The 27,975-nt window shown below is 34.5% G+C and overlaps 3 protein-coding genes across 3 annotated transcripts; 1 reads left to right on the top strand and 2 right to left on the bottom strand.

The window, feature by feature from the left end:
* On the top strand, window positions 1-24,947 carry LOC106105510 (nuclear migration protein nudC). The gene is made up of 8 exons (XM_013285869.1): window positions 1-226; window positions 636-713; window positions 1,182-1,401; window positions 1,900-2,063; window positions 23,577-23,765; window positions 24,205-24,277; window positions 24,401-24,530; window positions 24,708-24,947. The coding sequence occupies exons 1-8, from the start codon at window positions 152-154 to the stop codon at window positions 24,757-24,759; spliced, it is 981 nt and encodes a 326-aa protein (XP_013141323.1). The 5' UTR covers window positions 1-151; the 3' UTR covers window positions 24,760-24,947.
* Window positions 2,587-16,772, bottom strand: LOC106105511. Its single transcript, XM_013285870.1, has 4 exons — window positions 16,459-16,772; window positions 5,374-5,499; window positions 3,970-4,363; window positions 2,587-3,863 (listed from the first exon to the last, which is right to left on the bottom strand). The coding sequence occupies exons 1-4, from the start codon at window positions 16,474-16,476 to the stop codon at window positions 3,823-3,825; spliced, it is 579 nt and encodes a 192-aa protein (XP_013141324.1). The 5' UTR covers window positions 16,477-16,772; the 3' UTR covers window positions 2,587-3,822.
* Window positions 24,948-25,206: 259 nt separating the features above from the next.
* On the bottom strand, window positions 25,207-26,811 carry LOC106105384 (collagenase-like). The gene is made up of 5 exons (XM_013285675.1): window positions 26,583-26,811; window positions 26,155-26,422; window positions 25,855-25,944; window positions 25,530-25,714; window positions 25,207-25,380 (listed from the first exon to the last, which is right to left on the bottom strand). Exons 1-5 carry the CDS (start codon window positions 26,772-26,774, stop codon window positions 25,276-25,278), a joined length of 840 nt encoding a protein of 279 aa, XP_013141129.1. The 5' UTR covers window positions 26,775-26,811; the 3' UTR covers window positions 25,207-25,275.
* Window positions 26,812-27,975: the final 1,164 nt, after the last annotated feature.

The following is a 27,975-nucleotide window of genomic DNA, read 5'->3' as shown; positions in this document are numbered from 1 at the left end:
TTGCATTTCAGAATTGTCTTTTGTCTTGTCAAGAATTGTATTGTTACCGGTAAATCTTTTCATCAGTGAAAAACCTTAAATCCTATTAACTAAAACAGAATTGCGATAATCATAAGAAAGTAGTGTTGAATTTTTACTATTAAGTGTTAAAATGGCGAATGATCCTGAAAGGTTTGATTCGATGCTTCTTGCAATGGCACAGCAACATGAAGGTGGTGTGAAAGACGTAAGTTTTATATGTTATGGGTTTAATTTCTGTATTTTAACTACGGTATAATCAGATTATTAGCTGCTTTTTAAAATTTCAGCATTTTTATACTTTGTCACACATGTCGTTACCATAGTATCTACCGAACTTTCTAGCATGTTCCTTAGTGCGCAGGTTACAAACAAAACTTGTCAATAAAAAAAATAGCTTTACAATCAAGTCCCTAGTCATGACTGGTAAAATCTAAATTTCCACTTACAAATGTTAAAGCCACGCAAAAATGTTTATAACCTCAATTTATAATCTGCAAAACCGTTGTTTGTCTTATTGCTTCTGTATTTTGGTTATTTTCATAAATAACCAAACATGACATGTCATCAGTCTAATAGCCATTGTAATTATTCACCTATAAATTCATGTTTTTCAGCTTTTAGCCACAATTGTTGGATTTTTAACAAGAAAAACAGACTTCTTTACTGGTGGAAAACAAGGAGAATGGGAAAAGGTATTGTTTCAATTGTCAATTACTTAATTTCAATTAATGTGTAAGATGTAATGTAGTTTATGTAAGAAATATCTAAAAATTAATAATACCATTAAAATAGACATTTTTAATGTATGAGCTCCCGATGCATTGGCACAGTTGCCTGTGTCATGTTGTCTGGCTAAATAAAGTGATACAGTAGTGTGAAAAAACGTGTGTCCTAGATACATTGAACTTGTAAAAACCATGATAGTTTAACTTATTTCATACTTTTTGATTTTTCCTGAAAAGTCAACTCAGGTGAGCACGCTGTGGCAAGTGGTGGCATTAAGTATTTCATGTAAATAATGATTTTTATCTTAAGGAGAGCATTTTTTAATTTTTTTTATAATTCATCTTTTAACCAACAATTAAAAAGTTGCTATAAAACCAAATTCAAAGAAGAAATTCCTTGTTTCTTTTTGTTCAATATTTATTTAACATTTCCAGGTGGTAAAGGATGTTTTCTATGAACAAGCGAAAAAAGCACAAGATGAAGCAGATAAGGCAAAGAAAGAAAGAGAGGATGCTGAAAAAAGGCTGAAAGATATTCAACAGAGGAAAGAACAAGAAAGACTGGCTCGAGATTTTGAACCTGCTACAGTCACTGAAGTCACCGATAAGGAGGCTGAAGAAATCCAAGAAGATATAGAAAAAGATAAAAAAAGCAGTAAGTTATTATAAACATTGAATAGTTCCCTGTGTATAGTTGTCAAAAACAAAACTAAAATTACATCCATTACACACCTTTGACTATCTATTCCACAACTGTTTAGTCACACTTTTATTCCTATAAGCTTTTTTTTTTATGACATAAGGTGGCAAACGAGCAAGCGGCCACCTCAATCCGCCAAAATGACGAAGCGACCGCTGCTCATAGATATCCGCAATTGCAGATGCATTGCCTACCCTTATCCGACGGAGGAAGAGACGCACATAGAAAGGATATTTCGCCTTCCTATGCATATCCTCCACCGTCAAATCCACTTCCTCTTCCTATCCTCTTCTTGTGAGAAAAGGGTGGTAAAGAGAAAGGGACTAAAATTAGGCCTCCAGCTTATATGGAAGTTTACACTACTCAATTTTTTGTTGTGCAACTGAACAGTTCAATTGGCTGCAAAACATTCGACAATCGCACAAGATACAAAAATCTGTTATATATTTGTAGAGACTGACTCTGGAGATGGAGAAGGCTCCAGCAATGATGTGCAGCCTGACAATGCATCCGAAGAGGAAGATGATCCTAAAGAAAAAGGGAAACTCAAGCCCAATGCTGGAAATGGGTGTGACCTTGAGAATTATAGATGGACACAGACATTAGAGGAAGTTGAAGTAAGTCATTATTGATTTTAAATAATCTTACTAATATTATAAATGCGAAAGTTTAGATGGATGGATGTTTGTTAGTGTTTGTAGCCTAAACAGTTGAACGGATCTCAATGAAATTTGGCATAGACATATAGGGCAGTCTGGAAGAACACGTATACTACTCACTTTTTTTTACTTCCACGCGAAAGGAGTCGCGGTCTAAAGCTAGTGTTCTATAAGACTTATTTACCACGTTGTCTCTACGGAATAAAAAATCTAGGAATAAAAGGTACATTTATCAGTGATATTGTAGCTTTTTGATAATAAAAGAATTTATATTATTGATCCAGTAGTGTTTGAGTTTAATTGTTACATACAAGAATACAAAGCTTTATTAATACTAGTGTAGATTTAGAATGTCTGATTCAATTTGATTTAAATCAGGAATTAATGAGAATTCTTTTAAAACTTTAACTTTTTTAAAATAGTTTTTTGATTTATAGTTTTCTAACAATAATAATACATAGGGTGTTAAAAAAAAACAGAAAAATTTACAGTTTTTTATTAATATTGCATTTGAAAGACAATACACAGGTTAATATGCTTGGTTATCACAGGCCTTCCAAAATTAGACTACCTAATATTTACAATTTAACTGCTGTTAATATAGAAAAGTATATTGATACAAACATCATTTTGACAATACTTTTTCACTATTGTAGGTAATAATTAAGGATTTACTTTTGCATATTGTGTAGGGCAAAATCCAAGTTCAGCAAAAGACTATAAAGGGTTGGAACATATATTAAAAACAATGAACAACCAGACCTTCAATTATCTAATTGTTATTACTTGTAATCTATTGAATAATAAATAAAAAGTCCTACAACTAATATATTACACATTATTGTGTTAACCAAATGTTTAATTTACAATTTATATCCATACTAGAAACCTTAGACATCACAGATGCGTATATATCTCGCATATACCACAGAGTGCTTAGTATAATATCTCATAGTCAAACAAGGAAATTAAATACTATTACTAGGCACCCTGTATACTAATTACTTACATTTACTGAATTTTATTCCAGAATATTGTGGGTTATGTTAAAAACTTATAAGGTTTCTCTATTTGACATTGTTAGGGTGATGTCACATTCAACAAAAACACACATTAGAAAAGCAATTTAATTGAACAGGCCTTATCAGCCTTCAATGTGACCTCTTTTTGTCAATTGTCATATACTGAGAATATTAGCTGGAATATAGTCTTACAATCTTAAGTATATTGTTGCTATACATGATAGGATTGATAAAGATTTTTTTATTATAAAAGTTGTACAATTTTGAGCACTGAAATAAATAAATTATTTAATACGCTAAATTATTCTAAATTAAACTGGATAATTATTGCACTTAGTCATTAACAATAGGCTAATTGTTCTTACAAATAATGTCTGTTGAGATTTTACTAAGCGGGCACAATAATACGCGTGGAAAACAACGCATGCCCACTAAGGCCCCGTGAACAACCATGGCTCTACCGGGAACGGCAAACTTGTACTATGTTCTTAAATCTCTTTAGATTCTTCATGACGTACATACTTATCGCTGAGACGTCATAATATGAATAGATTTATTTGTTTTAGATACAACAATTGTTTATCTTTTGAACTAATACTTTACTGGATTTTATTTATTTAAATTAGCAATTTTCCAGTCCTGATTATTTGCTATTAAAGGAAACGTGTTCCACAACGCAATGAATACCTTAGAAATTAAGAATACTTATAGATGCCCGTCTCCTTGCGCATTCTCACTGAAACATAAAAAAATCTGTTAGAAATTTCTAGCACAAAGTCAATGAGACACGAGAATTTTTTTAACCAACAAATTTTTACAGTTTTTATAAAATTCATGCTTACTTTCAACGAAGCAAATTGCTGCTAGTATGCAAGCTGAGAGTAGTATAGTCATGGATATGACCAGTACAGTTATCTGGTGGGAGTGATTACAGCAACAAGTTTTAGGTTCTTTTTCGGTGCGTTGCTTCGTGAACCCATTCACCACAGTGAAATGGGTGGAGCTGGCCACCGAAGCGGCGTCGTGCCCCGATACGGAACCTCGTTTGACGTCATTCCAGAACTTGTCAGCCACCTCGCGAGATTCTTCTGGAATTGACATAACGGTGCTCGTCATAGTCGGCTTACGACCGTAGCCTATCGGTTTTGGGTATACGGTGTATTCGGTTTCTACTGGACCTTTGTTCATTCTTGCCAAGTTAGCAGCGCTTAGCAATAGTGAACCTGATGATGCACTCTGAAATAAACAATTATAATGTTAATTATTCTTTCACCCAGTTTATATACAATTTACAACTAATATTATACAGAGGAAAGTTTTGCATTTGTGTATGTATTGAAATTACTTAAAAGTACTAGACCATATAAAAAATCTTTCATTAAAAGGCTACGTTATTAGTGAGTAACATAAGCTATAAAATATATTAATCTTGAAATTTCAATTTACAAGTGCCATTTTATATTTTACATGTACATATTTTTTGTATAAAACATGTATTCGTAATAAAATTTTATAACATAATTTAATAAAGCAAAAGAGTAAATTAAAAAAAACTCATCTTTAATTTATTTAATGTCTATTTTAGTACTTGAATGTTGATTAAGTTTGAATATCAAAATAAAATCGGTAAACATTAAAATTGGTAGATGTTTGTTTCCTTATGACTAAGATTAAAATTTGCGGATCATGTGGTCGGACGGCGCCGCTTAATTTAATTTATTCATCATAGCTTAAGAATGTTGCCATAAAAGTTATTTTGCAGTTGTGTACCGGATCTGTTATTTTGAATAAGGCTTTTAACCCCATCAAATAAATAACAATAAGCACAGCTTGACAAAAACTCACTTTATATTTGAAAACTTGTGACGGCTAATAATGATACTTTTTGTTCTAACATTCAAACATTTTGACATGAAAAATGCTTTTTTTGTCTGTGGGCGTGCAGGTTTCGATGGCTTGTGGATAAAAAAATCTGTGCGGTGGATAAGTCTATTTTTTGTATCCATATATCCATTTAATAAATAAATCTTATCTATTTTTGCTTTGATGTTTTTATGTGTAATTTCATGTAGTATATCAGATGCAAATCTTCTTTCTTTGTTTCGGTAAATGAGTGTATATTTAATGTTAGACGGGTATTCTTATATACCAAAAACATAGCAACTTTACTAAAATTGAAACCTATGTCCCGAACTCCGAAAGTTTTGTTGTTGTTCAACACTAAACAAGTACGAATGTGTGCTTACATGCGTGCTATGATTACTGGAAGAGCCCTGACTTGATGCCGATCCTCCTCGCGACCTCGCGTCCACACTGCCCGTGCTACATGTGGATAACGACGGCCGCGGGATGTGCCACTCCTGACCAGGCATCTGGAATTAAAAACAAAGTTATTACGTTAGAAGGTGATGTAACCTCGTCTGTACTGCATTTGTTAAAGTGGAATTCGTGGTGTTTTGTGCGTTATTATTATCATTGATACTTCCTTTTATAATTTCTACAATATTTCTTTCTTGTCATCTATCCTCATTTTGGTTTCCTTGTATTTTGGAGTAGTATGTCTCAGTAGTTGGTGTATTCAAATGATCCATTAGCTTGTCAACATCTTGATGAACCATAACATATTTTAAGTTGATATAATCCAGAGATTACTCATTTTTAGAAGATTAATTACTATGTCGTAAGAGAATTAGCTCATCTGTTAAATAACCGTTTAAAAACAGGTTGAATAAATGTTGCTATTACATAACAGTATTGTACTAAAACACGCTGGGAGTATGAGTACGGAAGTAGTTGAAGATTGCGATGTCGTAAGGTTGTTTATTTGATGCCGTGTTCAAGATACCGTCACTACGTACCTTTTAAGCATGAAATTCTTGCAAATTTAGTAATTTCTTTTGAGGTAAGACATGTTTTATGGAAATATTATGAAGTGCTGATAGAAATATTCCAAATAAATAATGTTATGTTAGTAATCTTTACTGATAATAATTAGTCTTAAATAACAATAAAAAGTCAAATTAACGCATTCATACAGAATTATAAAAAAGCACGTATCGCATATCGCATTTGTGCATGTCTCTTGGAAACAAAATACGAAAAGGTCCGTCTCAATGATCATGTTACAAAAAACAACATTAGCTTTCAAGGTCAAACGTTCGAACATTACTCTTCAGCGGCAAAAATAAACATTGCTTTGGTTCTCATTGGCAAGGCCCAGAGAGGGAATAAATGAAGGACATTTTTCGATTTTTGTTTTTGGATGAACCAGTAATTTTGTGGTGTGATTCGTTGTTTCATCAATAATAATTTTAGGTCAAGTTTTGTCCGAAGTCCGATTGATTTTGTCAGATACGGTGCTCAAGGTCTGCCTTCTCTTTATTTGCGGTCTCGTTTCGTCGGCCTCTGGCGCAATAAATCTTAGTTTTGCTCTCGGCCCCGTAGTTCTCTTTGTTACATTGATAAGATGATCGATAGGCGTATTCGGTAGTCGGTAACAATAATCCTTTTCTTTTACGGCGCCTAAGGTCGGCTTATTTTATATTCGAGATTGTTTCGGTACTATGTTTGGTGAGATGTAACAACGCCTTATAATATTCGTGTATTATTTGTACTAATACAGGCATGGTGGGCGAACCTTGCAAAATGTTTCGCAAACGTGCCAACCGGTCCCGATGTCAGAGTTGCTAAGGCAACAGAACAGAGGCCTGACTTTACAAGTACATTCTATGTATAACCACTTTCGCTCATTGTGCATATAGACCGTACCATTGAGATAATGCCCGCCGTTTAAAGTAGACCATGGATAAACCCCCGTGTAAATATGCCGAGTTATTGTTTAACTTAGTGCAAATGTCGAAATGTCAGCACCGTTTAGCATAACTATTGCTAACTATTTACTAAGCAACGACACTAGGCTAATGTTTTTTTCTTGTATTATCACGTATTGCGGCAGCAGTGACAAAATTTACATCGTTTAACAATGTAAGAACTTGTGGGAATAAATTCACAAAACCGATAACAAATTCATTGTTTTGTTCTTTTTGTTTGGTAATTATTGATCCTAGTAGGTTTAACCACTTTTAATATCTAAATTTATTGTGCTTATGTAATATAGCATTTATATTTACACGGAGCCAAAACCTCTATAGCAATTGCATTAACTATTAATGCATGGCTAATATCACTTGATTATGATTCCACTGAAAATCTTTTCAAAATAATGCAATAAAATATTTACATAAGTTTGCAAAATAATGTTGGACTACATTAATAATTAGTAATATTGAAAAAACACTCAAAACTAACTACACACACTCACACATATACTTCAAACACGCACACACGCACTTACTCACGCACTTACTCGAATTCATACACACACATACACACATGCAATATCACACACTAAATTAACTGTAATATATATTATAATATTATATTTTCCTTTGTTATGTAGCAACTTACTCTTAACTAAATATGATAATTGATATGAGAAGGTCCTGTCTCCTGAAACACAGTTGTTATAATTAGTTCAGGAGACAGAGCCTCATTTGATTCTGTAAAAATGTTTTTTGTTTAATAAAGAGTTTTTTTTTTTTATTAATAGTTTGTGGTCGAATATATCATCAATACCTAAGATTGTTTGAATTATATTCACTACAGTTATTGTAGGCTTACATAACGTCAACGCTCTTTCCATTTGGAAACAAATTACAATGTTCATAAGCTAAAGAAGGCCGATAAACAAACCAAATAGAAAAAACACTTTAAAAAACGCTTCGTTCGCGTTAACGTGCACAATAATCATTTAATTAAAACGTGAGGGTAGTTTAATATGAGAAAAACGTGAGTGAATAAGGATTTACACTGCATCAGTTGACGTATTAATTGCTATCAGCACATGGAAGTAGCACGTCCGGAAACTTCTTGATGTGTATATAAACTGCACAGTTTAGGGTTGACACTACCGATAACTTTGACTGTTATAACGCTATCTAGCCGATACTAGTATATTTTAGTATTTATATTAGTATTTTGACTTTCACACACTCAAGATGCAAATTTGTATTTTTAAATTTACAGTAAATAACGTCCAAAAACAAATCGTAGTACGAAGCTGAATAATTTTTAATTTCAGTAGAATCTGATGCGAATTGACAGCCCTAAATAAAATGTTTAGGTATCTATAAATCTTAAGTACCTACACCGACACACGTGGTTATTGCGTTACTTAGTTATCTAAATTTATAATTACAGTGCATAATTACTTATCTTGAATCGCTATTTAGCATAAATTTAAATATTTAATAAATTATTACCTCATTTAATAGACTGTTAATTTTGTTCTATAAAGTTTTAAAGCTAGACAGAACTGTAATTTTAGTTTATTTACCTATGTGCGATTAAATGTAATTACTTAAGGGAATGATTATTTTATTTCTAAGAAAAACAATCTTAATCCAAAATTAAAAAATAATGTAACAAATGTTTTTCTAGATTATATGGAGTTGTAGTAAAACGTGAACGTGTCATCTCGGCGCACGATTCTCGTGCCCCAGCGACAAAGTCGTGGCGTAGAAATGTCTAGAAGTTGTACTAGACGGTTACTGAAGCGGAATATACTATCAGGTTGAATATCATTATATTCTAAACAATTGTTTGCCAGGGGCAATAAATACGTCACCCGCTAGTTTGGCCCATTATTAAGAATTCTGATCAAACTATTTCTGATCAAACTGCTGTTATTAGCCAGTATTTATGTATTAGGTATGAAGTACCATGTTATATTCCGTAAAGTTTATAAATATTTGAACTGTTTTTACAATTTTAGTTAAAAATAACTTGAAGTATTGTAATCAAAATATGACGAACAAAATTCGGCGTGTCTGGCATTGTAGAATAAAATAGTAAATCGTAAACAACTTGATTAACATTCAAACGTTCATTTTCATAACTTCATTGTCAAATTGTTTGTATCTTGTTCCGTTATTTGAATCTTAGGTCAACCGGGTAATTAAGAAATCTTTAATTCAACTATTGAAAATGAATCTACAATATTTCTCTAATTCAACTGCAATGATTTTGGGGATATCGAACGTATTGAAAACGTAAATACTTTTTTCTAATCTGTTACTAATAGCTGATTTTGTCCATTACGGTATCTATTACTAGAAACCCGATTGACTTGATATTCGATAAAATTACATTCTTTTCCGATGTAGACATCCGCTAAAAACGGATTCTACCGCCGATAAATATGTAAATTATGCTATCATGGAAATTTATGACATTAGTTGCTACGGAAACCGTCGGGTATTCATACGTATTTCATTCTATATGTAATTATATAATTCTTAAAAACCTAAAAGTTGCTGCTCCAAATAAATATTTATAGTCAAGTGTTCACTTGACTCGTTTTACAAGAGGCGAGAAGTGGAAAATGTAAATATGATCTCTATCTGATTTCCAAAGTACAAGCAAGGTTCCCGACATATCGAGATATTGTGTGACATGTTATTGTATCGATTACGAATCGAATTAACGGCAACGATCCGGTTATAGTTGCAATAGCTAGTGTCGATTGGGCCGGTATAACGCGGCTCTGTTACGCAATACCGCTGGGTAATCTTGACGGATCTAATTGAATGTTTATTGCCGCGTGTCAATAACGGTGTGATCGCGGAACACGTTAGACCGCCGACTTGTCCACGACAACCGCACTCACATAATCGATGTAGCGTGCTTGCAGTATGCGTATTTTATGCAATTCTACTTACGCCTGAAGATCTTATGTAATTCAGCTACGAGAATATTGCACCAATGAATTGAACTTATCAAAATTTGAAGTCAAATAATCGACATTGAGATAACGTGGCTGAAGTCTCAACTCTAAATTAGGGTAGCCTCGATTACCCTCGGTGCGGCGGGGACTATGAGCTGACAGGTTTCTGAGTATTTAGTCTAGTAGAAATTGCTAACATCAAAGCATTTTTTTTTTAACATTATCGAATAATTATTGTTTTGTATATTTAAATAAATCACGGACATAAAAGAGGAATTATTATGGATTTTTTGTGTAATATCTGTAGTACTTAGTCATGTGAGATGTTCATATAAATGTCTAGAACTAGAATGTCAGATATTTAGACTATGTCTAGAGGTAAAAACAATAAGAACAACATAGGCTAACATCACGAACACCTAGTCTGTTCCCCTTCGGAAGAGAAAGCGTGCCTGATGCATGCCCCTTCTTGGAATACTTTCGGCACTGTGCAAATGTCACAATGGCTAACGGATAGCTGTCGACTGTTTCAATACTTTTCATTTCTTCGGTGCGAATGAACTGGATTTAATGCAAATCACTTAAACGATCGCCTGCTAAGCGAAAGCGTTTCTAAGTACATTCGCGACTATCTCGTGGCCACTTCACCGGTGCTAGACTCGTATTGAATGAACTTATATCAATATTTAACAACGTTTCTTTGAACCAGGAATTTTACTTTAATATTTACACAGTTAATTATCTGAAGCTACAAAATTTACAATGGATGGATGTTTGTTAGAGTTTGTAGCCTAAACGGCTGAACGGATCTCGATGAAATTTGGCATGAATGTAGAGTATAGTCTGGAAGAACACATAGGCTTATATATATATACACTTTTATTTTTTTTAATTCCGCGCGTACGGAGTCGCGGGCGAAAGCTAGTAATATTATAAATGCGAAAGTTTAGATGGGTGGATGGATGGATGGATGTAGAGGATAGTCTGGAAGAACACATAGGCTACTTAATTTTGTTTTTTTTTTTTGTATTTCCACGCGGGCGGAGTCGCGGGCGAAAGATATCTTTTAATAAAGGTGACCTACATTTAATTTGACTATTCTGGATTTTTAATTGCCTTTGTAAGGAATTAAATTACCTGTTGACGCTTTTGCAACAAGTTGTAATGTGCAAATTGATAAAGTTGATTTAATGCGCGATGTAGGCTGAAAGCGATTACTGCTGACATACTACATCAATTATTTTTTTGTATTTCAAAATCCTAGCTTGCGTACATCATTTGGCAACAGTTGAACGCCCTCGTCTCGTCGCTTCGATAAACCCAATGACATTACATACATGACATACAAAAGATGCGTTCAATAACACTTTTTTGTAACAAATACAGGTAAATAAGAATGCACTGACAGCTATTATATTAATTCAACACTGCAGTTTGCATTATAAGGGAACTAAAAAAAACTATTGTTCTTGACAACAGCGAAACGTGCTTTTGAACGGCCAATTATCATATTTTATACGCGATTGCATGAGGACACCGCAACATAAGTCATTGTTCACGCTGGTCACAGACACTGGCATGACGGTTATGGACGTCCTTGAACTCAATTGCATGTATTTATGTCTTTAACAGGAGTCGTGACAATGCAAACGACTTTGGGTTACTGTCTAATGATTTGTGATCATCCTCCCGCTTGTGCCATTTAAAAAAAAAACTCTTAAAGTAACAATTTAAAAAAGAAAAGTTAACATTGCAACACTAAGTCCCTTAAAACTGGCGTTTTTTTTTCACTAAATTATATGGATTGTAGTAAGGTTTGTTAATTTAGAGGGTTACTGTTAAACTTGTCAATACTCTATTATATTTTCTGTATAACCAGTCTTTATTTATCAATGCTAATGCATTGAATAAAACAACAATAGTGTATGTTCAAGGAAGAACTGCCAACAGCTATAAAAGGAATAAAATACCAGAATATCAAAAAGCTTTCATCAAGATTGATGTGTATTTCTTAACATAAAATTTATTTGTACGTTTGTTTTACGTGGGAGGCATTATCATCTTTTAAGCTAAGCACAATCGGGAATTTGTCAAGTTGATTTTTTGCAACAAATATTTTTGCTTACGTTCTTTTTTAATTACTGTATTGTTCTTCATTAATTAGCATTGTTTTAGCCTACATTTCGGATTGTATAGTACCTAATAAATTTTAGCATAAACATAAACAAAGGCATGCGGAAAAGCCTTGCGTGAAAAATTAGATATTTGAGACATTAGTACATACTTGGTATACATTTCATCATTTCCTTGTTTATTTCGATGTATCCACTTTATAAACTAACTAACCACTAGATAAAATAAACGCCGTATAAAGTTAAACTTATGAATAAACTAAGTAAAAGCATAAGCAAATTTGGTTTTTCTACTAACTATTAAGGATTACATTTTTTTAAACTTATCTATTGGTAATATATTAAGCGTGTCTAGTAAAATCTTTAAGATAGGTAATCATTTTAAAAATATACAATATGTTTCTTAATTACGATATATGTTGAAATTAATGCATTAAGAATGTGACAAATAATTTCTCAAACATGGTCGATGTCGACTGAGCGGTGTCGTTATAGTGTTACCGTTCGTAATCTCATTGCGTCATAGGTTCGATTAGTGCCCATCAAGCTTGTGGGATGTTCCGGATAGAAAAAGTGACCATGGTAACAAGTCATCCGGATTCCTACGTACATTGATGATATCATACGAAGTACGTGGTTATTTAACGACAAGTTCTCTAATCATCTCAATAATTACTTTTTTATCCCCAATGGGTAATAAAAACGTATACCACAAATAATTGATACGTCAGTGTTAGTGACGTCATAGCTTTTTGTACAACTGTGCAAGTATTAAAGTTTGATATTAATGTTCCAATAAAAGTTGCTGGTTATAACTTATCTGACGAAAATTTGAGGTTTCATAACTATGTTTTTTCCGATGAAATCTAAACATCTCACTATGTTTTTCTATCTAATCCTTTTTTATGACATTCACTTATCAAGCCGACAAGTTAATTAACTAAATTAACCAAGCTAACAAGTTTTCGGTACTCTTGCTATAATTACATTAAATACTTTTCTAGAGAAGTTTAAAGCCTGCCTCGGTTCAAATTGACAATGTTAACAGAATAGTTCGACTCATCTGTTTGAACTGAACGTCCGTATCGGGCTTTAGATAAATCGAAGAAAGTGCCACTTTGGTATTACTACTGAAATCTAGTATAACACTGCCTTATTTAGCAAATGTAGTTCTCTAATTGTCCAAGTTTTCAGTTTTTCACATGCTTGATGGACAAACAATTTCAGTATTTCATTTAGTTGATGTCATATCCGTTTCATTGGATTGGTGCCAAACAAGAAACGACATCACGAAATCAAAAATCCCGGGTTTGTCCAGATGTTGTGGGAAAACCGAGCGATTATAACGGTGCCTAACAAACTCCTTACAAAAAGGATCCGTAAACACGCTTTTTTATACGATGCCCATCACCTTGACGCCTTTGTGGACCAGTATACTTCGTTACTATTGCCGCTTCCTGACTATCGTGTTAAATGAATGATAAATATCGACTCGTCCTTTGTGAACGCGTCAATTGAGATTAAGGTCATTTTAAAAATAACAAACATCTATGTATTTGTGTCGATGTATCGCGTAATACGTATGGAATTACAGTTTTCAACATTTAATTAATTAAAAACAAAAAACTATTTTTATTACTGTAAGCTATTAACTGATAAAAATAACGTTAACCCAAATCCTCCATCTGGCAACGGTGTCTCTAACGTTACTTGCGAAAATAATAACTTAAGATAATCTGCCGCCCTTCTTTTAAAAAAACAATGACACGAAAACCTCATATTTTCTGCTTATGCGTCACGTCTCGTTACTGTATTATGAAACTTTTACAACATATTAACAGGACTGGACATATGACGATTCATGGCCAAGTCTCATTTAATAAAAACAGTTTTTGTCACATGATACACGAATGTTTATTTTATATAATAATTGATAGTTCTCGTGCCTACGAATCAGTGCATCTGTGTGATGTTCGCGGATTGTGTAAGTTAGATTTCCTAGGCTTGATCAAAGTAGAAAATGATCTCATCGACTCTTCAATCAGGTCAAATAAGTTTTAATAAAGACAATTTATGAAGTCCAGAAACTAGTTCATGATACGATTAGATATTTCAACCAATTATGGCATATTATAAACAATAATATCACATGTTTTGGTTATGTAAAAATACATTAATAGTTCTTTATTTCGTCTATTAACATCTATTATGCGATCATGTCCGTGTCTACAACGGCCTTACGATTGCATATTATCAAGTAAGACGAGGATAATGACATTTGAGCATGGGGAAAATTTATACGGTGTTTGGTCACACACGTGTAATCCGATGAGGTTATTCGGGACGACCTTTATCAATGTTGCCAACATCGCACCGCGAAATTTTTTATTTACTCTATTTCGACGAAGTTGTCAAGGCGAAATGACAATACATTTCGTATTTTAAATCAAATAAGCAAGCTGTAGGAAGGAAAACCACTTGGATTATTGTTATGCGGGGTCAGGATAAAGCTTGTGAAAGCGTTGGCAGAATAACAACCACCTATAGAGATGTTGAAATACGTTATAAAGTAGAACAGAAACGTGACGCACTATCAAGATTGTTGCCTCTTAAATTATACTTGCAATAATAATGCTTTAATACGAATCCGTTTTGTGTTGTCGAATCCTGTTGTATAGAGCCTCCAGGATGTAAAGAATTTGTAACTTAGATTTGGTAGAATTTCGACATTTATAAACATTTTAATTGTGTAACGAAAAGTAATTGTATTTGATTTCAATCTTAGAGTCATTATAAATAAATGATTGAACAACTATGTCGAAAACGGATAAAAATTATGTTTTTACACTTTTTCATCCTGATCCTTCAAATATTTTCATTTAAGGAAATTATTCCTTGCCTTGTTTATATTCCTTGCATGTTTTATTAGTTTAAATAATTTTTTTGCGAAATAGTTACATGGAACACCTATTTGTTACAAAATATAGCATCGGACAACTGTATGGTAAATAAAATTAGTTGTAAACCGTAGATGTAGACATGTATGCGCGCATCGTGCTGGTAAACATAGTCATACAATATTGTATCAATTTTACATCTCTCAGACGTCTTCATAACATTTCATATTATTCACTATATTTACTCTTACGTAATTTATGTAAATGTTTTATTTATGAATTGTGCAAACTCCGATTTGCGTCGGACCCTGAGCTGGTACGATTTATTGTATTATCATTAAAACATTGACATTGGTCGTCCAATAAAATACCAATGTGAATGTTAATTTCGAATCCTTTCCTCAAATTCGGTAGTGTCCTGAATCTTTGATGTGTTTAAAAATATTTAAACATTAAAACATTGTTAGAAAAGGTGTGTTAGTTGATATTTAAGAGGGCCTCAGTGCTTTCGGCCCACACCGGTTCCGTAGTAATGAGTGCAGTGCAACCGCCCCGGCTGTCTGGATGTGCTAAGTCCGGGTGTTGTAAAATGTGAAGGCCGCCCGCCTATGGCAGCTTTAGTCGTCAGTCCCTGTGCCATTTATTTCGGACCTAACAGCTGTTACGTGGCCCGGTCCACGCAGCCTTGATTAAAAACTTCTTTCTGTATCCGTTTTCTGTACCAAACAATGCATACCTCGTAACTATGAGAATCGCTAGTAGCTTCCATCATTGCCCTTGTAGGCGTATTTTAAATTAATTTTAATAAACAGGAAGAACATTGATTTATGTTTCTCATAAGATAAAGATTTAACTTACAAATATTCACAGATTTGTGTAATCAAATTTGTTATGCATAATTCTTAATTTAGTGGCTGTTTATTTTTAAAGATGCTATACAATTGGATGTCTATTAAGTTATTTGTTTTTGATGTTTTCGTCAATGCAATGATGATCACGGATATAATCAAATTTAGACAGAATTGATCGCTTGCAACAATATACCTTAAAAACAACATTCCAATTCGAGTGTTTTATTTTTAGATCAAGAATCTAACTACACGTACGAATAGTTCATTATTTACTTGATAGTACAATCGTGCACACAAGTGTATAAGCGGTCACTGACCAAATTGTGGACAAGTCCGTTCACCTACTTCTATTTGCATTTCGTGAATCTTATTACATTATTTTGCCTGGATTTCTTTAAATTAAGCAATGGGAATTTAATGAAAAACTGTGATCTCAATTTTCATAAATTATTATTAATATAGCATGAAATTAATATTAGAAAAAAGAAATAAGATGTTTGTAAACAGATGTGTTCACGAACTTTATTGCGAAACGAATTATTATATGACTCCTCAAGTAACTGACGGACGCTTTATCTGGCGGCTCTAAACGGCCGCCGAGGTTTTCCGGCGTCGGCGTACACTTATCAATAATGCATTGTTTTTATGACAGTCGTGCATCACTCACCGAAGTTTTGGTATCCATTGTTAGAATCGCTGTCAAAATTCACGTTTTCTTGTTTATGCTGCACAAATATTATGTCACTGAAACACTGCATTCACTTGGTCCACATGTCTGGGATGGCTGGAGTTGCCGCTCAGCTGTTTCGAGTTGCCTCTCTCGCCCTCTCCGTGTGGTCGGCGCTTTACACGCGCCCGATCCAAGCGGCAAAGCGACTAGAGTCGTACTGAGAGTGTTGCAACTATTGACAACCTTTATATATGAGATCGCAAGCCGCCGGTCTACGGACACCTTTTTTTAGTTAACCGAGTATTTAATACATTAATTTAATGATTATTAAAAAGGATATTACCTGTGTTTTATGTCAGATGAAAAGATAACATTTCTCGGATACGGATATCATAAAGGTCTGTTACTTTTTAAATAAGTTATAAAAATTTGTTTTAAATTTAACCTTACATTTTAATTTTAGGTAAATTTGGACCTTTAATTTTTATTTACTTCAGAAACAGAAGTACTGCAAATCGATAAAATAAAAATGATACAATAAACTAAACGAAACAATATTCATGTCCGAGGATGTGTCGCGTGCGGTACCTACTTACCTATCTGGTAATGTTTGTGTGCGCACAGGAAAATGTCGGGCAATTAAAGAAGCAATCTAGAAGCAAAGTCACGTTGCGTGGCGTGCGACGGTTACTTTGACGGTTCCTTTAACCCCCAGTGGTTGCGCAACTCGCGGACGAGGACACGATGCATATGATGAACCTTTGAAAATCGGAAAATGAGCTGGCATCACCTTGATTCAATACGTCGTAGTTAAAATAACTCGCGTAGACCGATTCCAATGATTTTGTAAGTCCGCTTTCGGGGAAGAATGATTCATTGCTCTCATTTTTTATATGTCATATATGAGAAGTGGTCTTAAAATTTGTGATAGTAATAGGACAATACTATCCCAGCAATTTTTACTTTAGTACACTTACTTAGTACACTCACTTACTTTTAGACAAGCAGTTAGGTAGAGCTTTAAAGTTTGTCTTACAATATTTCTCTCCAGGCTTAAATTCTCGCCAGTCTTAAATATTATAGTCAATAATAACCGTGCAATTTTGTTCGATGCTATAATTAATAGTTAGGTTTACGTGAACTTTGTACTTAGAAGGCAATTTATTTGGTAGATGACGTACTCATAAATATTTAAAAACTGTGGGAATACTTTACAGTGAGTCGTGCTTTGTATAAAATATACATATTGTAGTGCGTTCTTTAAGTTGAAATAGCATTTACGTTAAGTTTTGTATAAAATTGTGGTATTTATTTGTATGAACTTATAGTTTTAATTGTAAACTGACTTCGCGACAAAGTAGTTAGCCGGTCAGATTACTTCATCGCTAATTCAAGGCTACTGACCTTGGACTTGATAAAAATTAATATGAAAGACGCATCTAGAAAACGTGTGTTTTTTTAACAAACAAGTACATCTTTAGAATTCAGCTTCGATTAAATTCTTTTATATAAGCACGATAATTGAGTTTGGAAGAATTTGTAATTAAATTCCATTTCAATAAAATGTAATTGTAGGATACAGAAATTTAATTTAACCGTGTCTTTAATTTACGATATAGCAAATGTTTTTCAACAGGTTGACAATGATAAATTTTCACTATTTCGCTAAACTTAAAAAAAAAACAGTCATAAGTGTGCTCATTTTTATCTCGACTTTAAAACGTTACAAGAAAAAAATGGTCAGCGTTTAATGAATGAAGTGAAAATGCTAATGATCAAGACTTTGGATTTAATATTGAGATTTAATATGGATAGAATGTAATAAGAAACATTGCACTGTAGCACAGTAACGATTTATTCACAAATCCCAAACGTTCCAGCTTCCATTAGAACGGATTCGTAATCAGCGCGTAATCGTGTGAAGGTACCAGTATTATAACACAACGCTATTGAGCACAGTATCTGCAAGGTTTCTGTAAAAAGTAACACGTTATAGCAACAAAAGATTGGAGCCTTTGCCTTAATTCTCAGTCCCACGCTCCACTGCAAATTAATTGGAACATTATTATGTCATTAAATTCGTAACTTTGCTGATATTTCGACAGCATCTTCAATGCTTGTATGCCTGAATAGGATAGGCTTCAAACTTCTTAAGTGGTCCCCTCGCCTGCCGACAAATAGTTTTATATCGTAAGTCAACCAAAACAATTATAACATCACATAGTAAACTATTTTTACATAATTATCACTTTTATTACCATGGAATCAAAAAACTTTAGTATCCCAAATGTAGAATCCCCATTTTTTATTATCTCATTCAATGCTTCTTCACAGCTTTATATGAGTCAGTCATTTAGATATTTGCAATAATCGCCACGACAAGCACAGCATATCTGTTGTCACGTATGTCGTTGTGGAACTTCTACTCGGTACGAGATCAAATCATCGTAGAAGCAAATTCGATGACGTCATCACAGTAACATGGTAACGAATTTGCAATAGAGCCCAACCTCTGGGTTATTGGCCGCTAATTCGCCGTATTGTGGTGCAATTCGTGCAACAATGCAGAAATTTAATGCTGAAATCGAAAATTAAATTTCAATAGCTAGATCTATTTTGCTGTCTATAATTTTGAGGTTGGTTCAAATTAAATGAGCACAGTTGTGCCGGATAACAGTACAAACGCGTTTCTCAACCAAAAATACGTATTTGAAATGATTAAAAGGTTAGTAAAAACTTTGTGTAACCTTGAACCGTCGTAATGCGCTTGCTACGGGTCATGAGTTTTACTCGTTTATGTGTCTAAGTAATAAACTCATTGAAGTAGTTATGCGTTGATTTCAACGGTAGTTTATAGTAAAAGGGCGAGGTTGCTTACGATATTGTTGAAACAATTTTCGCACGTGAAAGGGAGTCATTATCTTGGACTCTAGGGTTGACGCTTTTGAAACTGTCCGACTGAAAGAAAAGGCCAACGTGAAAGTAACAAGAACATGTATCTTAATTAAGCTTTAAATTGAAAGATTTTTTGGTCTTTAGTATTCGAATTAAGGTATCGATATCAAAATCTAAATTACATTAACATAATACTGACTACTGGAGTATTCCTTAGAACTACATTGTGCTTTTTTTTGGTCTCTTTAACATTAAATGTCGAAAGCTGGCATCCCTAGATACTTACTAAAGGCCTACTTTTTAACATCTACATACGTCAAAAGTAATTTGTTTCTGTAAGGAACGTGCGGCAAAGTTAAACGCATAGTTTTGATTTAAATGCATATGCATCGCCATTGTTTCCATTCTTTACGCTCTGTGAGTTTGTCTAATTGTCCTCTTCCCTTTCTGTTTATTGCCTTAACTCTCAACAGTTGTCCAGAAATAAAAGAGAAGGTAATTGGATTTAAAAACATGAATGTAACCCGGTATAATTAGGAAGTCATCGAATACTTCTATGGAAAAATAGCTTTTGCCCACGACTCCGTTTGCTTGGAAATAAAAAAAATGAAAATAAGTGTTCTATGTGTTCTTCCAGACTATCCTCCACATCTATGCTAAAGTTTATCGAGATCCGTTCAGCCGTTTGAGCTACAAACTCTAAAAAACATCCATCCATCTAATCTTTCGCATTTATAATATTAAGTATGATTAGTAAGAAACCAGATATTTAAAAGAGGAACTTATTTTAAAATATCTCACAAAGACATGCCGTTTTAATAGATTTTGTTTGTGATTGTTTTGTTTATCTGCTTCTTAGCGTAGAGTCCGGTTGGGCGCAGATTTACGTCGTCCTTGCGAGGAATGCGAGGTCGATGCGATCGCGGCCGCTCGTGTTCTTTGGTAGCAGTCCTCTTGTGAAACATAATAATTGTTGTTTTACACTCGATCATTCCGTATTCCGTGCATGTTATTATGACGCCAGCTCACATCCTGCGCCTTGGTCTCGCCTCGCGCCACTCAGCATTACATTGTAATCCTAGATGATTTGTCATTAGCGTTCAATTGCTTTCAATGCATTATCGAGATTTTAAAGTTTCCTTATAAGAATGTTCTTAGTGTTTATCAAAAGAGCAACAGCTCAATTTATTTCATTTATGGTTTATATTGTGTAATATTAGTGAAATGACAGGTTTGAATGAGAAATAGGAACTAAATAACTTGAACTTTCAAGTGTTACTTAAAGATCTCAAATTAAAAAAAAATATAAAGTCAGCATTCCACTAATTATATCCATGAGCTCATTACTACATTTACTAAATAGGAAAACAAACATATTTCAAGTGTTATTGGCCATACCAACAAATCATGTTAATTAAACAAGATATAAAAAACTTGCGTATAACTGCCGTTAAAGCGGCTTCCTTACTTTTTTCTGTATCTGGTTTGTTTTACTTTTAGTATTTATGCACACTTTATGTCTTGAGTCATGTAATTGACCTCTGATAGAAGGCAAAAAATTTACGCTATTGTATTCCGCATACTTACAATTTAACAGATGACAATCAAGAGTAGATTTTTCAATATGTTATTTGGGCCGCCTCCACTGTTTTACCACGTTATTGTAGGCAGAATTCGATTCCGATAGTATTCGGCCTTTCTTCTGCATAAAGAGATGTCTGAAGTCTTGAAATTCCTAGTGCACACGTCTAGCGTTTACTTATATTGCTGTCAACTTTCTAATTATGATTTGGTAACAATAACCCAGTGACTTACATTTTAAATCAATGTCGTCGGCCCTTGGGAACTATTTATCATAAGAACTTTCATTTTTTTATTGCTTTCCGTCAATATTTTTATTATAAGTCTATATTTATGATAGAATTTATTAACTAGTTGCCGCTCATAGATGATAGATGTGACTGTAAACGTTTGCCTATAATTATGGCATTAATCTTGTAGCCATGTGTAGGACTAAGCGATTGTTACTTTATATTGTCATCGATTACACTGATGTCGAGTTAGTTCAATGTCAAGGATTAAGGTACTATTAATAATACCACAATTATTTTATAATCAAATTGAATAAAATTATAGTTATACTAGCTTTCGACTCCGTCCGCGTGGTATTTAAAAAACAAAAGTCAGGAGCCATGTTCTTCCAGACTATCATCTACATCTATACCAAATTACATCGAAATCCCTTCAGCCGTCTAGGCTATAAACTCTAACAGACATCCATCCATCCATTAGTTTTTGTGTGAATCAAAATAATACAAAATGTAAATCTTTCCTCTTTTTAATATCAATATAAATTAATATTAATATATTTGTAGTCTCAATATCTCACATTGATGGGTTTTTGCACTGTCAGACGTGCTTATTTTTAGGAGACTTGAACTTTAACTTTATCCAATAAATCGATTAATGCAGTGTTAATAAAGTCACTTTAAACAAACGTAAACATTCATTTTATTCGAATCAATAAGGAAATTGAAAGTAACTACGGAAGTAGAGCTACTATTTTACGGGTGTCAACAAAGATATCTGAGAAAGCGTACCTTCTATACCTTTTGGAACGTGACGTAATGAAAAGACACGCCATTAAATATTTTAACAGTTCATTATTGTTGCGCAAAATCGAAAAAGTTCAACCCTTTGCTCGTGACACCGAGGTACATTATATTGCTTGTCATGTATTTCATAATCCAGTACCAATTTCTGTTAATATTTTAACAAATCATAAGAAACTTGCATATAACACAGCTATTGAATCTGACACCGTCATTTATATCTTCCTCCTTAATTTTTGAATATAAAATCAACACCTGTTACAGTGGTTATGACAGATGCAGCAATCAGGCTATACCTTATTGGTGGCCTAAAAGACACTACTGTTCAATACTCTACTTTTGTAAAATGTCACTTTTATATACTTTTGTTGAAAGAACCTTGCCATGAGTACACCGATATCCGTTTACGTAAATGATTCTTATTAATCAGCAGCATGTAGATCGGGCATAACCAGGGCAAACTACTATTTCTCTGTCAGCATTGACGACATTTAGATAGCTGTTTTGCAACATCTCTATTGAGGATATCTAGCCATCTATAAATTATTAATTATGAAGGTAAATATATTGCTCTAAATAGTATACGGATATATGGTGACAAGAATTTAATAATTGAGTAGAAAAATCTTCTATCTTTAATGTCGGATTTAGAGATTTCAGCGAGTATGTCGGTAACGTATCTAAGTTTTTCAATCAACCGCACAATTAAATATTTCTATAGTGTGTCCTGAACATTTTAATATAACGACTCGTGAGCAAAGAATTTAGGTATAAGATTTGCTTATTCTGTTATACCGAAATATTTGTATGTTTCTTGTGTATGTACAGTGGAGCGGTATTAATATTTTATTACTTGTATCCATTTACCATATTAGCCGATAAATACCTACGGGTATGAAACTAGTTATCTTGATGTAGGTACTTTATTTCCGTCTAGTAGGATCGGTCGAAAGATCTTGATCTTGCGGCTGACCTGACCCATCGATGTCTGAGTTTTATTAATAAAACATAAGGTGTCGCACAATTATGTGCGCTATTCATGAATTGTAAATCTAGTCCTCGGGAAATTGATGATACACATAAAAAAATTGTACAATTAAAAATTCATGCTGCATTACTTAACGTCTTATCGTTGCCGAAAAATAAAATTATTCAATATAAAATTCAGACCAAGGTTAATTGTATGCATCATTGGTATGTTCAGGTTGTTAATTAGTTTTTTACAAAATTTAAAATTGTAATAAGCCATTGAAATACTCTTATGAGTCATGTGTCCTATGAAATTTTCAAAGGAAAGACTGAGAGATTGTATTTTGCAGAATCTATGGCTTGTCTCTCTTTGTTTTCTCGCTCTCTTCTCTGAGTGAATTCTAATATTGTAGATTAGTTGTTTTTTTTAGGGACTACCTGTTGCTCGCCACACTTCCCGCGTGAAAATACAAAATATAATCTATGTAACTCACTGAAAACTTAGGTTTTTAATGGTGAAAGAATTTTTGTAATCGGCCCAGTAGTTTTTGAGTTATTTCAATAGATACAAAAATACAAATCTTTCCTCTTTATAATGTTAGTATAGATTACCATGTTAATGTATCCTTAATGTTCCAGTTGCGAGTGCCGCTGCGCCAAGTGTTGAGGCCGCGCGACCTCAACGTGACGATCAGCAAGCGACACTTAACAGTGGCAGTGAAGGGCCAGCCGCCTATCATCGATGGAGACCTAGACGCTGACGTCAAGATTGAAGAGTCCACGTGGGTGCTTCAAGATGGACGGAATCTACTCGTCAACTTGGAAAAGGTAATGTTATTTTTGGGTGTCCATTGTCAAAACATCTTTAAGAAAAAATATTTTCATCTCTGTTTTATTTAAAGAAAGTGAGAGGGATGAGGGATTATAATGTAATTTAAGTGTCGAGGGAAGGAGCTAATCAATTGATTATCGTCATAGCAATAAAAGATTGAGCGAAGTTTAGCGAATCCAATAATTAAATTTTTCATCCCAACAAAGGCTGCGTCTATTGACTGCGATGCGCCTCATTACACAGATTTTGCTTTAATTTTTAATTATTTTGTACATAAACATTGGTATGTAACATTATGTCTGAGAATTTTAATTAAACTTGTTTTCAATAATCAATAGGTTTATCGTTGTATTTAAGATTATGTGAAATAGTTTTTTGTTGCATTTTTTACGAGTTTATATGGATAGGAATGTAGAATTTTTTTCTTAATTCTAGGTTAACAAAATGAACTGGTGGGGGCGTCTCGTGACAACGGACCCGGAGATATCTACACGGAAAATAAACCCAGGTATGTATAAAGTGCATAAGTAAATGTGAAAATAGAGAAAGATATAAAAAAGAGAATAATCTTTTTACAAAGTTTTATTTATAAAAGTTTGATGTTCTTTTTTATTTGACTGGATTTTTGTAGAACCATCAAAGCTGTCGGATCTGGATGGGGAGACGCGCGGATTGGTCGAGAAGATGATGTACGACCAGCGACAGAAGGAAATGGGTCTGCCCACCAGCGACGAACAGAAAAAGCAAGATGTACTTAAGAAGTAAGTATAGAATTACAATAACCGGTACATTCCAAGGATTAACTTCTGTTCCAAAACATTTTTTTATGTCTGTTTTATTTTTCAAAGATAATATAAAATGTTATGTCAACGATAAACTTATTGTGAATTATGTAATAAATCCTTAATGTGAAAATATTTAATGTGCATTTGTTTCAGATTCATGGAACAACATCCTGAAATGGACTTCTCTAAATGTAAATTCAACTAAAGGTTGACGCACATCGGACAACGTTCTCATTCCAATGATTGTCGTGAAGAACAGTGTTAATTTACTCACTTGATTTTAAATGTGGTATATATAGGAGTATTGCATTATTGTATGCTTCGATCAGCACTATTATGTACCTGCCTTGAGGGCGAGTGTGCCTGTAAAAAATAAATGTTAATTTAAAAATATTGTGCGTTTTATTTGTTATCCTCGAACTTCGTCGAAGTGATAATCTTATTAATATCCTAAATGCAAAAGTTTAGATGGATGGATGTTTGTTACTACGTACTGAACAGAACTTATAGAAAATTTTCAGAAGTGTTGTAGAACACTGCAAGGAAACAGGCTGCTAATTAAGTTTTTTTTTAATTCCGCACAGATTCCTTTTTTTAATTTGTTTTATTTGATTAGAAAATTTTCAACAAAAGGACTAAAATGACAACGAAATTTAGAGTAGAATGTCGTTTATTTGAATCGGAATAGAACAGCAGTCTTGTTTAGTCGGATGTAATCAGATTACATCAGAGATCTGATCCAAGCGTTGAAGGAGGTGACCCTGGCGAAGCCGGCGGGCAAGTTGTGCTGGCAGCCGCGGCTCGACCCGAATGATGTTACACCGATCTGCAAAACAACATTAATTTCAACCGAAGATATAATGCCAACCTAACTTTAGCATTACAGGTATACAGTGCAAGCACTAAACTTGCGAAGACCACAAAGCACTAGGGCAATTCTAAATAATTATGGTCTGAGTAAGGTAGTATACTAACGAGAGTGTTGCCGATGGCAAGAGGGCCGCCGGAGTCGCCGCTGCAGGTGCTGATGCGGTTAGCACCGCTGATGCAGAGGGTGGACGAGATGACGGTGCTGATGCCGAACGTCAGTCTGCACACGTTGTTGGTGATGACCTGCACACGCGCGTGCGACAGGAACTGGTTGTTGCTGATGCTACCACCTAAGAAAGCCGAAGATATATAATATAAGCTTACATAAATAGGGTCATCCAACATTCTCAGTTTAGACTTTCATTCTCCTATTCAATAAATCCAAATAAACAGAATTCTTAAAGATGCTGTAGCAAGCATTGTTAATTACCGTCTGCGGTCAAGCCGAAACCAGCTGCGTCGGCCCAGGAGCCCGCGAAGTCGTTGCTACCGGAAGCAAGGCCAATGTTGCGGATGTTGTCTGTAAAAACATTTATTTTAGTATTTACATATCTCTTTGATGCTAAAATCCACGGTAAGCATGTGTTGAACGCAAGATATAGGGAATCCAAAAAGTCAAGATTTCTAGATGTACGAGTATTGCTATGTAATTTTAATCAAAGTGGCCGTCGTATTGAATTTAAAATAAAATGAGGTTCGAATCCACTTTAAAATATTTGGCCATACTTACTTGTGTAGGCGACGGAATTGATGGTAATAACAGCGATGTCGTTGTTGTAGTTACTCGTGCTGTAGCTGCCGTGAACCTGGACGCGGTTGGTAACAATGCGGGTGCCACCGGAGAAGAGACGAATGGAGCCGAGCACGACGGTGAACTCGCGCGCCTGTGTGGTTCGGTCGCGCCAGCAGTGCGCCGCCGTCACTAGCCGAGTGTTGGAAATCAGCGAGGAGCCGCACACCGAGGTGCGGCCGTCTGTGAGCAAGATCACCAGCCCACCCTAACATGCAAAAAATAAAATAAAACATTCCAGTAGTATAAAGCTAATATACGACAAGTTTCGGATACTATGTACAGAAATAATGATTTTCATTTCATTCTCAAGAGTGAGTTCATTTCAGATGTCTTTTCATACAAATCAGCAAATATGTTAATCGCACCATGTACGGGTAGGCGCCGAGAGAAGCCGCAGACCCGCCGACAATCCTGGAGCCGTCGAAATCTGCAGCCAGCTCCGCTTGCTTGATGACTTCGGCCCTCGGGATGCCCACATTCAGGTGGTAGTCGAGCTCGATGGGCTCATAGGCCACAGCCAACGCCGCCAGGCAGGACAGAACTACGAACACCTTCATTGCGGAATCGGCTTGGGTACCTAATGCTAACGCAAGAGCAATCCGCACCTTTTATACTAACTCCAAATTATTTTTTTTTGTTGAAATAGGGATTAGTGTAATTCATTACGATAGTGTCCAATCTTGGATGACTGATTGTTGGGTTTTCCGATAATTATTCTTACATTGGCCATATACCGATCTATTGATAAAGATAACTTTTAGGAAATGTAGGAAGTCCTCAGATTATCTGAAGTTTGTGGCGAAAAACCGGACTAATTATTGGTGCTCCGTTGTTCTTGGACCATCTTTCAACGCTGCAGCATCTTCGAAGATGCTCTCGCGACGAAGGACAATGTAGTTTACATTTTTTAGTTTTTATTGCTTCGCAATCATGAAGCCTGAAGAATTTATAACATACACCATCTCCGGTTCACTATACGTCTCCACCGGGGGGCTTGGAGCCTACCCTAGGATAAATATGACTAAGCCAGATTCATCCATTCAGGCCCAGTGCAGGTTGGTTGACTTCACACATATCTTTTTTTCTCGCCGATAAGTACAAATTGTCACGATGTTTTTCTTCATCGTAAAAACGTCGAGTAAATTTTGTACATTTGAAATTCGAAAATCTCATTGGTACATGGCTGGATTCGAAATCAGGAACGAAACCCTGAACGTGGCTACGCCTTTGAACGCCTATCGTAAAACTAGTTTCAAATACTAAACATCGTAGAGAGCGTCGGAGGCCCAATGGTTTAAGCACTTGACTTGTAATCTACAGGGCTTGGGTTCAAATACCACTATGTTCCAGTCTGATGTTCGATATTTCATATGTACATAATTTACATAACGAACTTACGGTAAGGGATGAAATACAACCTGCATATATCTGCGAAGAAATTCAAAGTGTATGTGTGAAGTCAATCAACCTGCACTTGGCCAGCGTGGTTGACTATGACCTAGTCAACTTAACTTAGGGTAGGCTCCGAGCCCCTTAATGGGGACGTATAGTGAGCTGGTGATGATGATGATGATGATTATGATTAAACAAAATTCATGATGTCTAAGTCGATTTTTTGCCGATACATAATGTGTATTACTTTGCGTACCGGAAAAGATAAGATTAATTACTTAAAAAGAATACTTATCTCAATCCCATTTGAACGTTTTAAAGTTAATTAATCAATGGAATTTGATTTCCTCTGTCGATAAGATTGTA

The sequence above is a fragment of the Papilio polytes genome, unplaced genomic scaffold, assembly GCF_000836215.1.
Source record: "Papilio polytes unplaced genomic scaffold, Ppol_1.0 DF822845.1, whole genome shotgun sequence".
Lineage (NCBI taxonomy): Eukaryota > Metazoa > Arthropoda > Insecta > Lepidoptera > Papilionidae > Papilio > Papilio polytes.
This window is presented reverse-complemented; position numbering and strand designations above follow the sequence as displayed.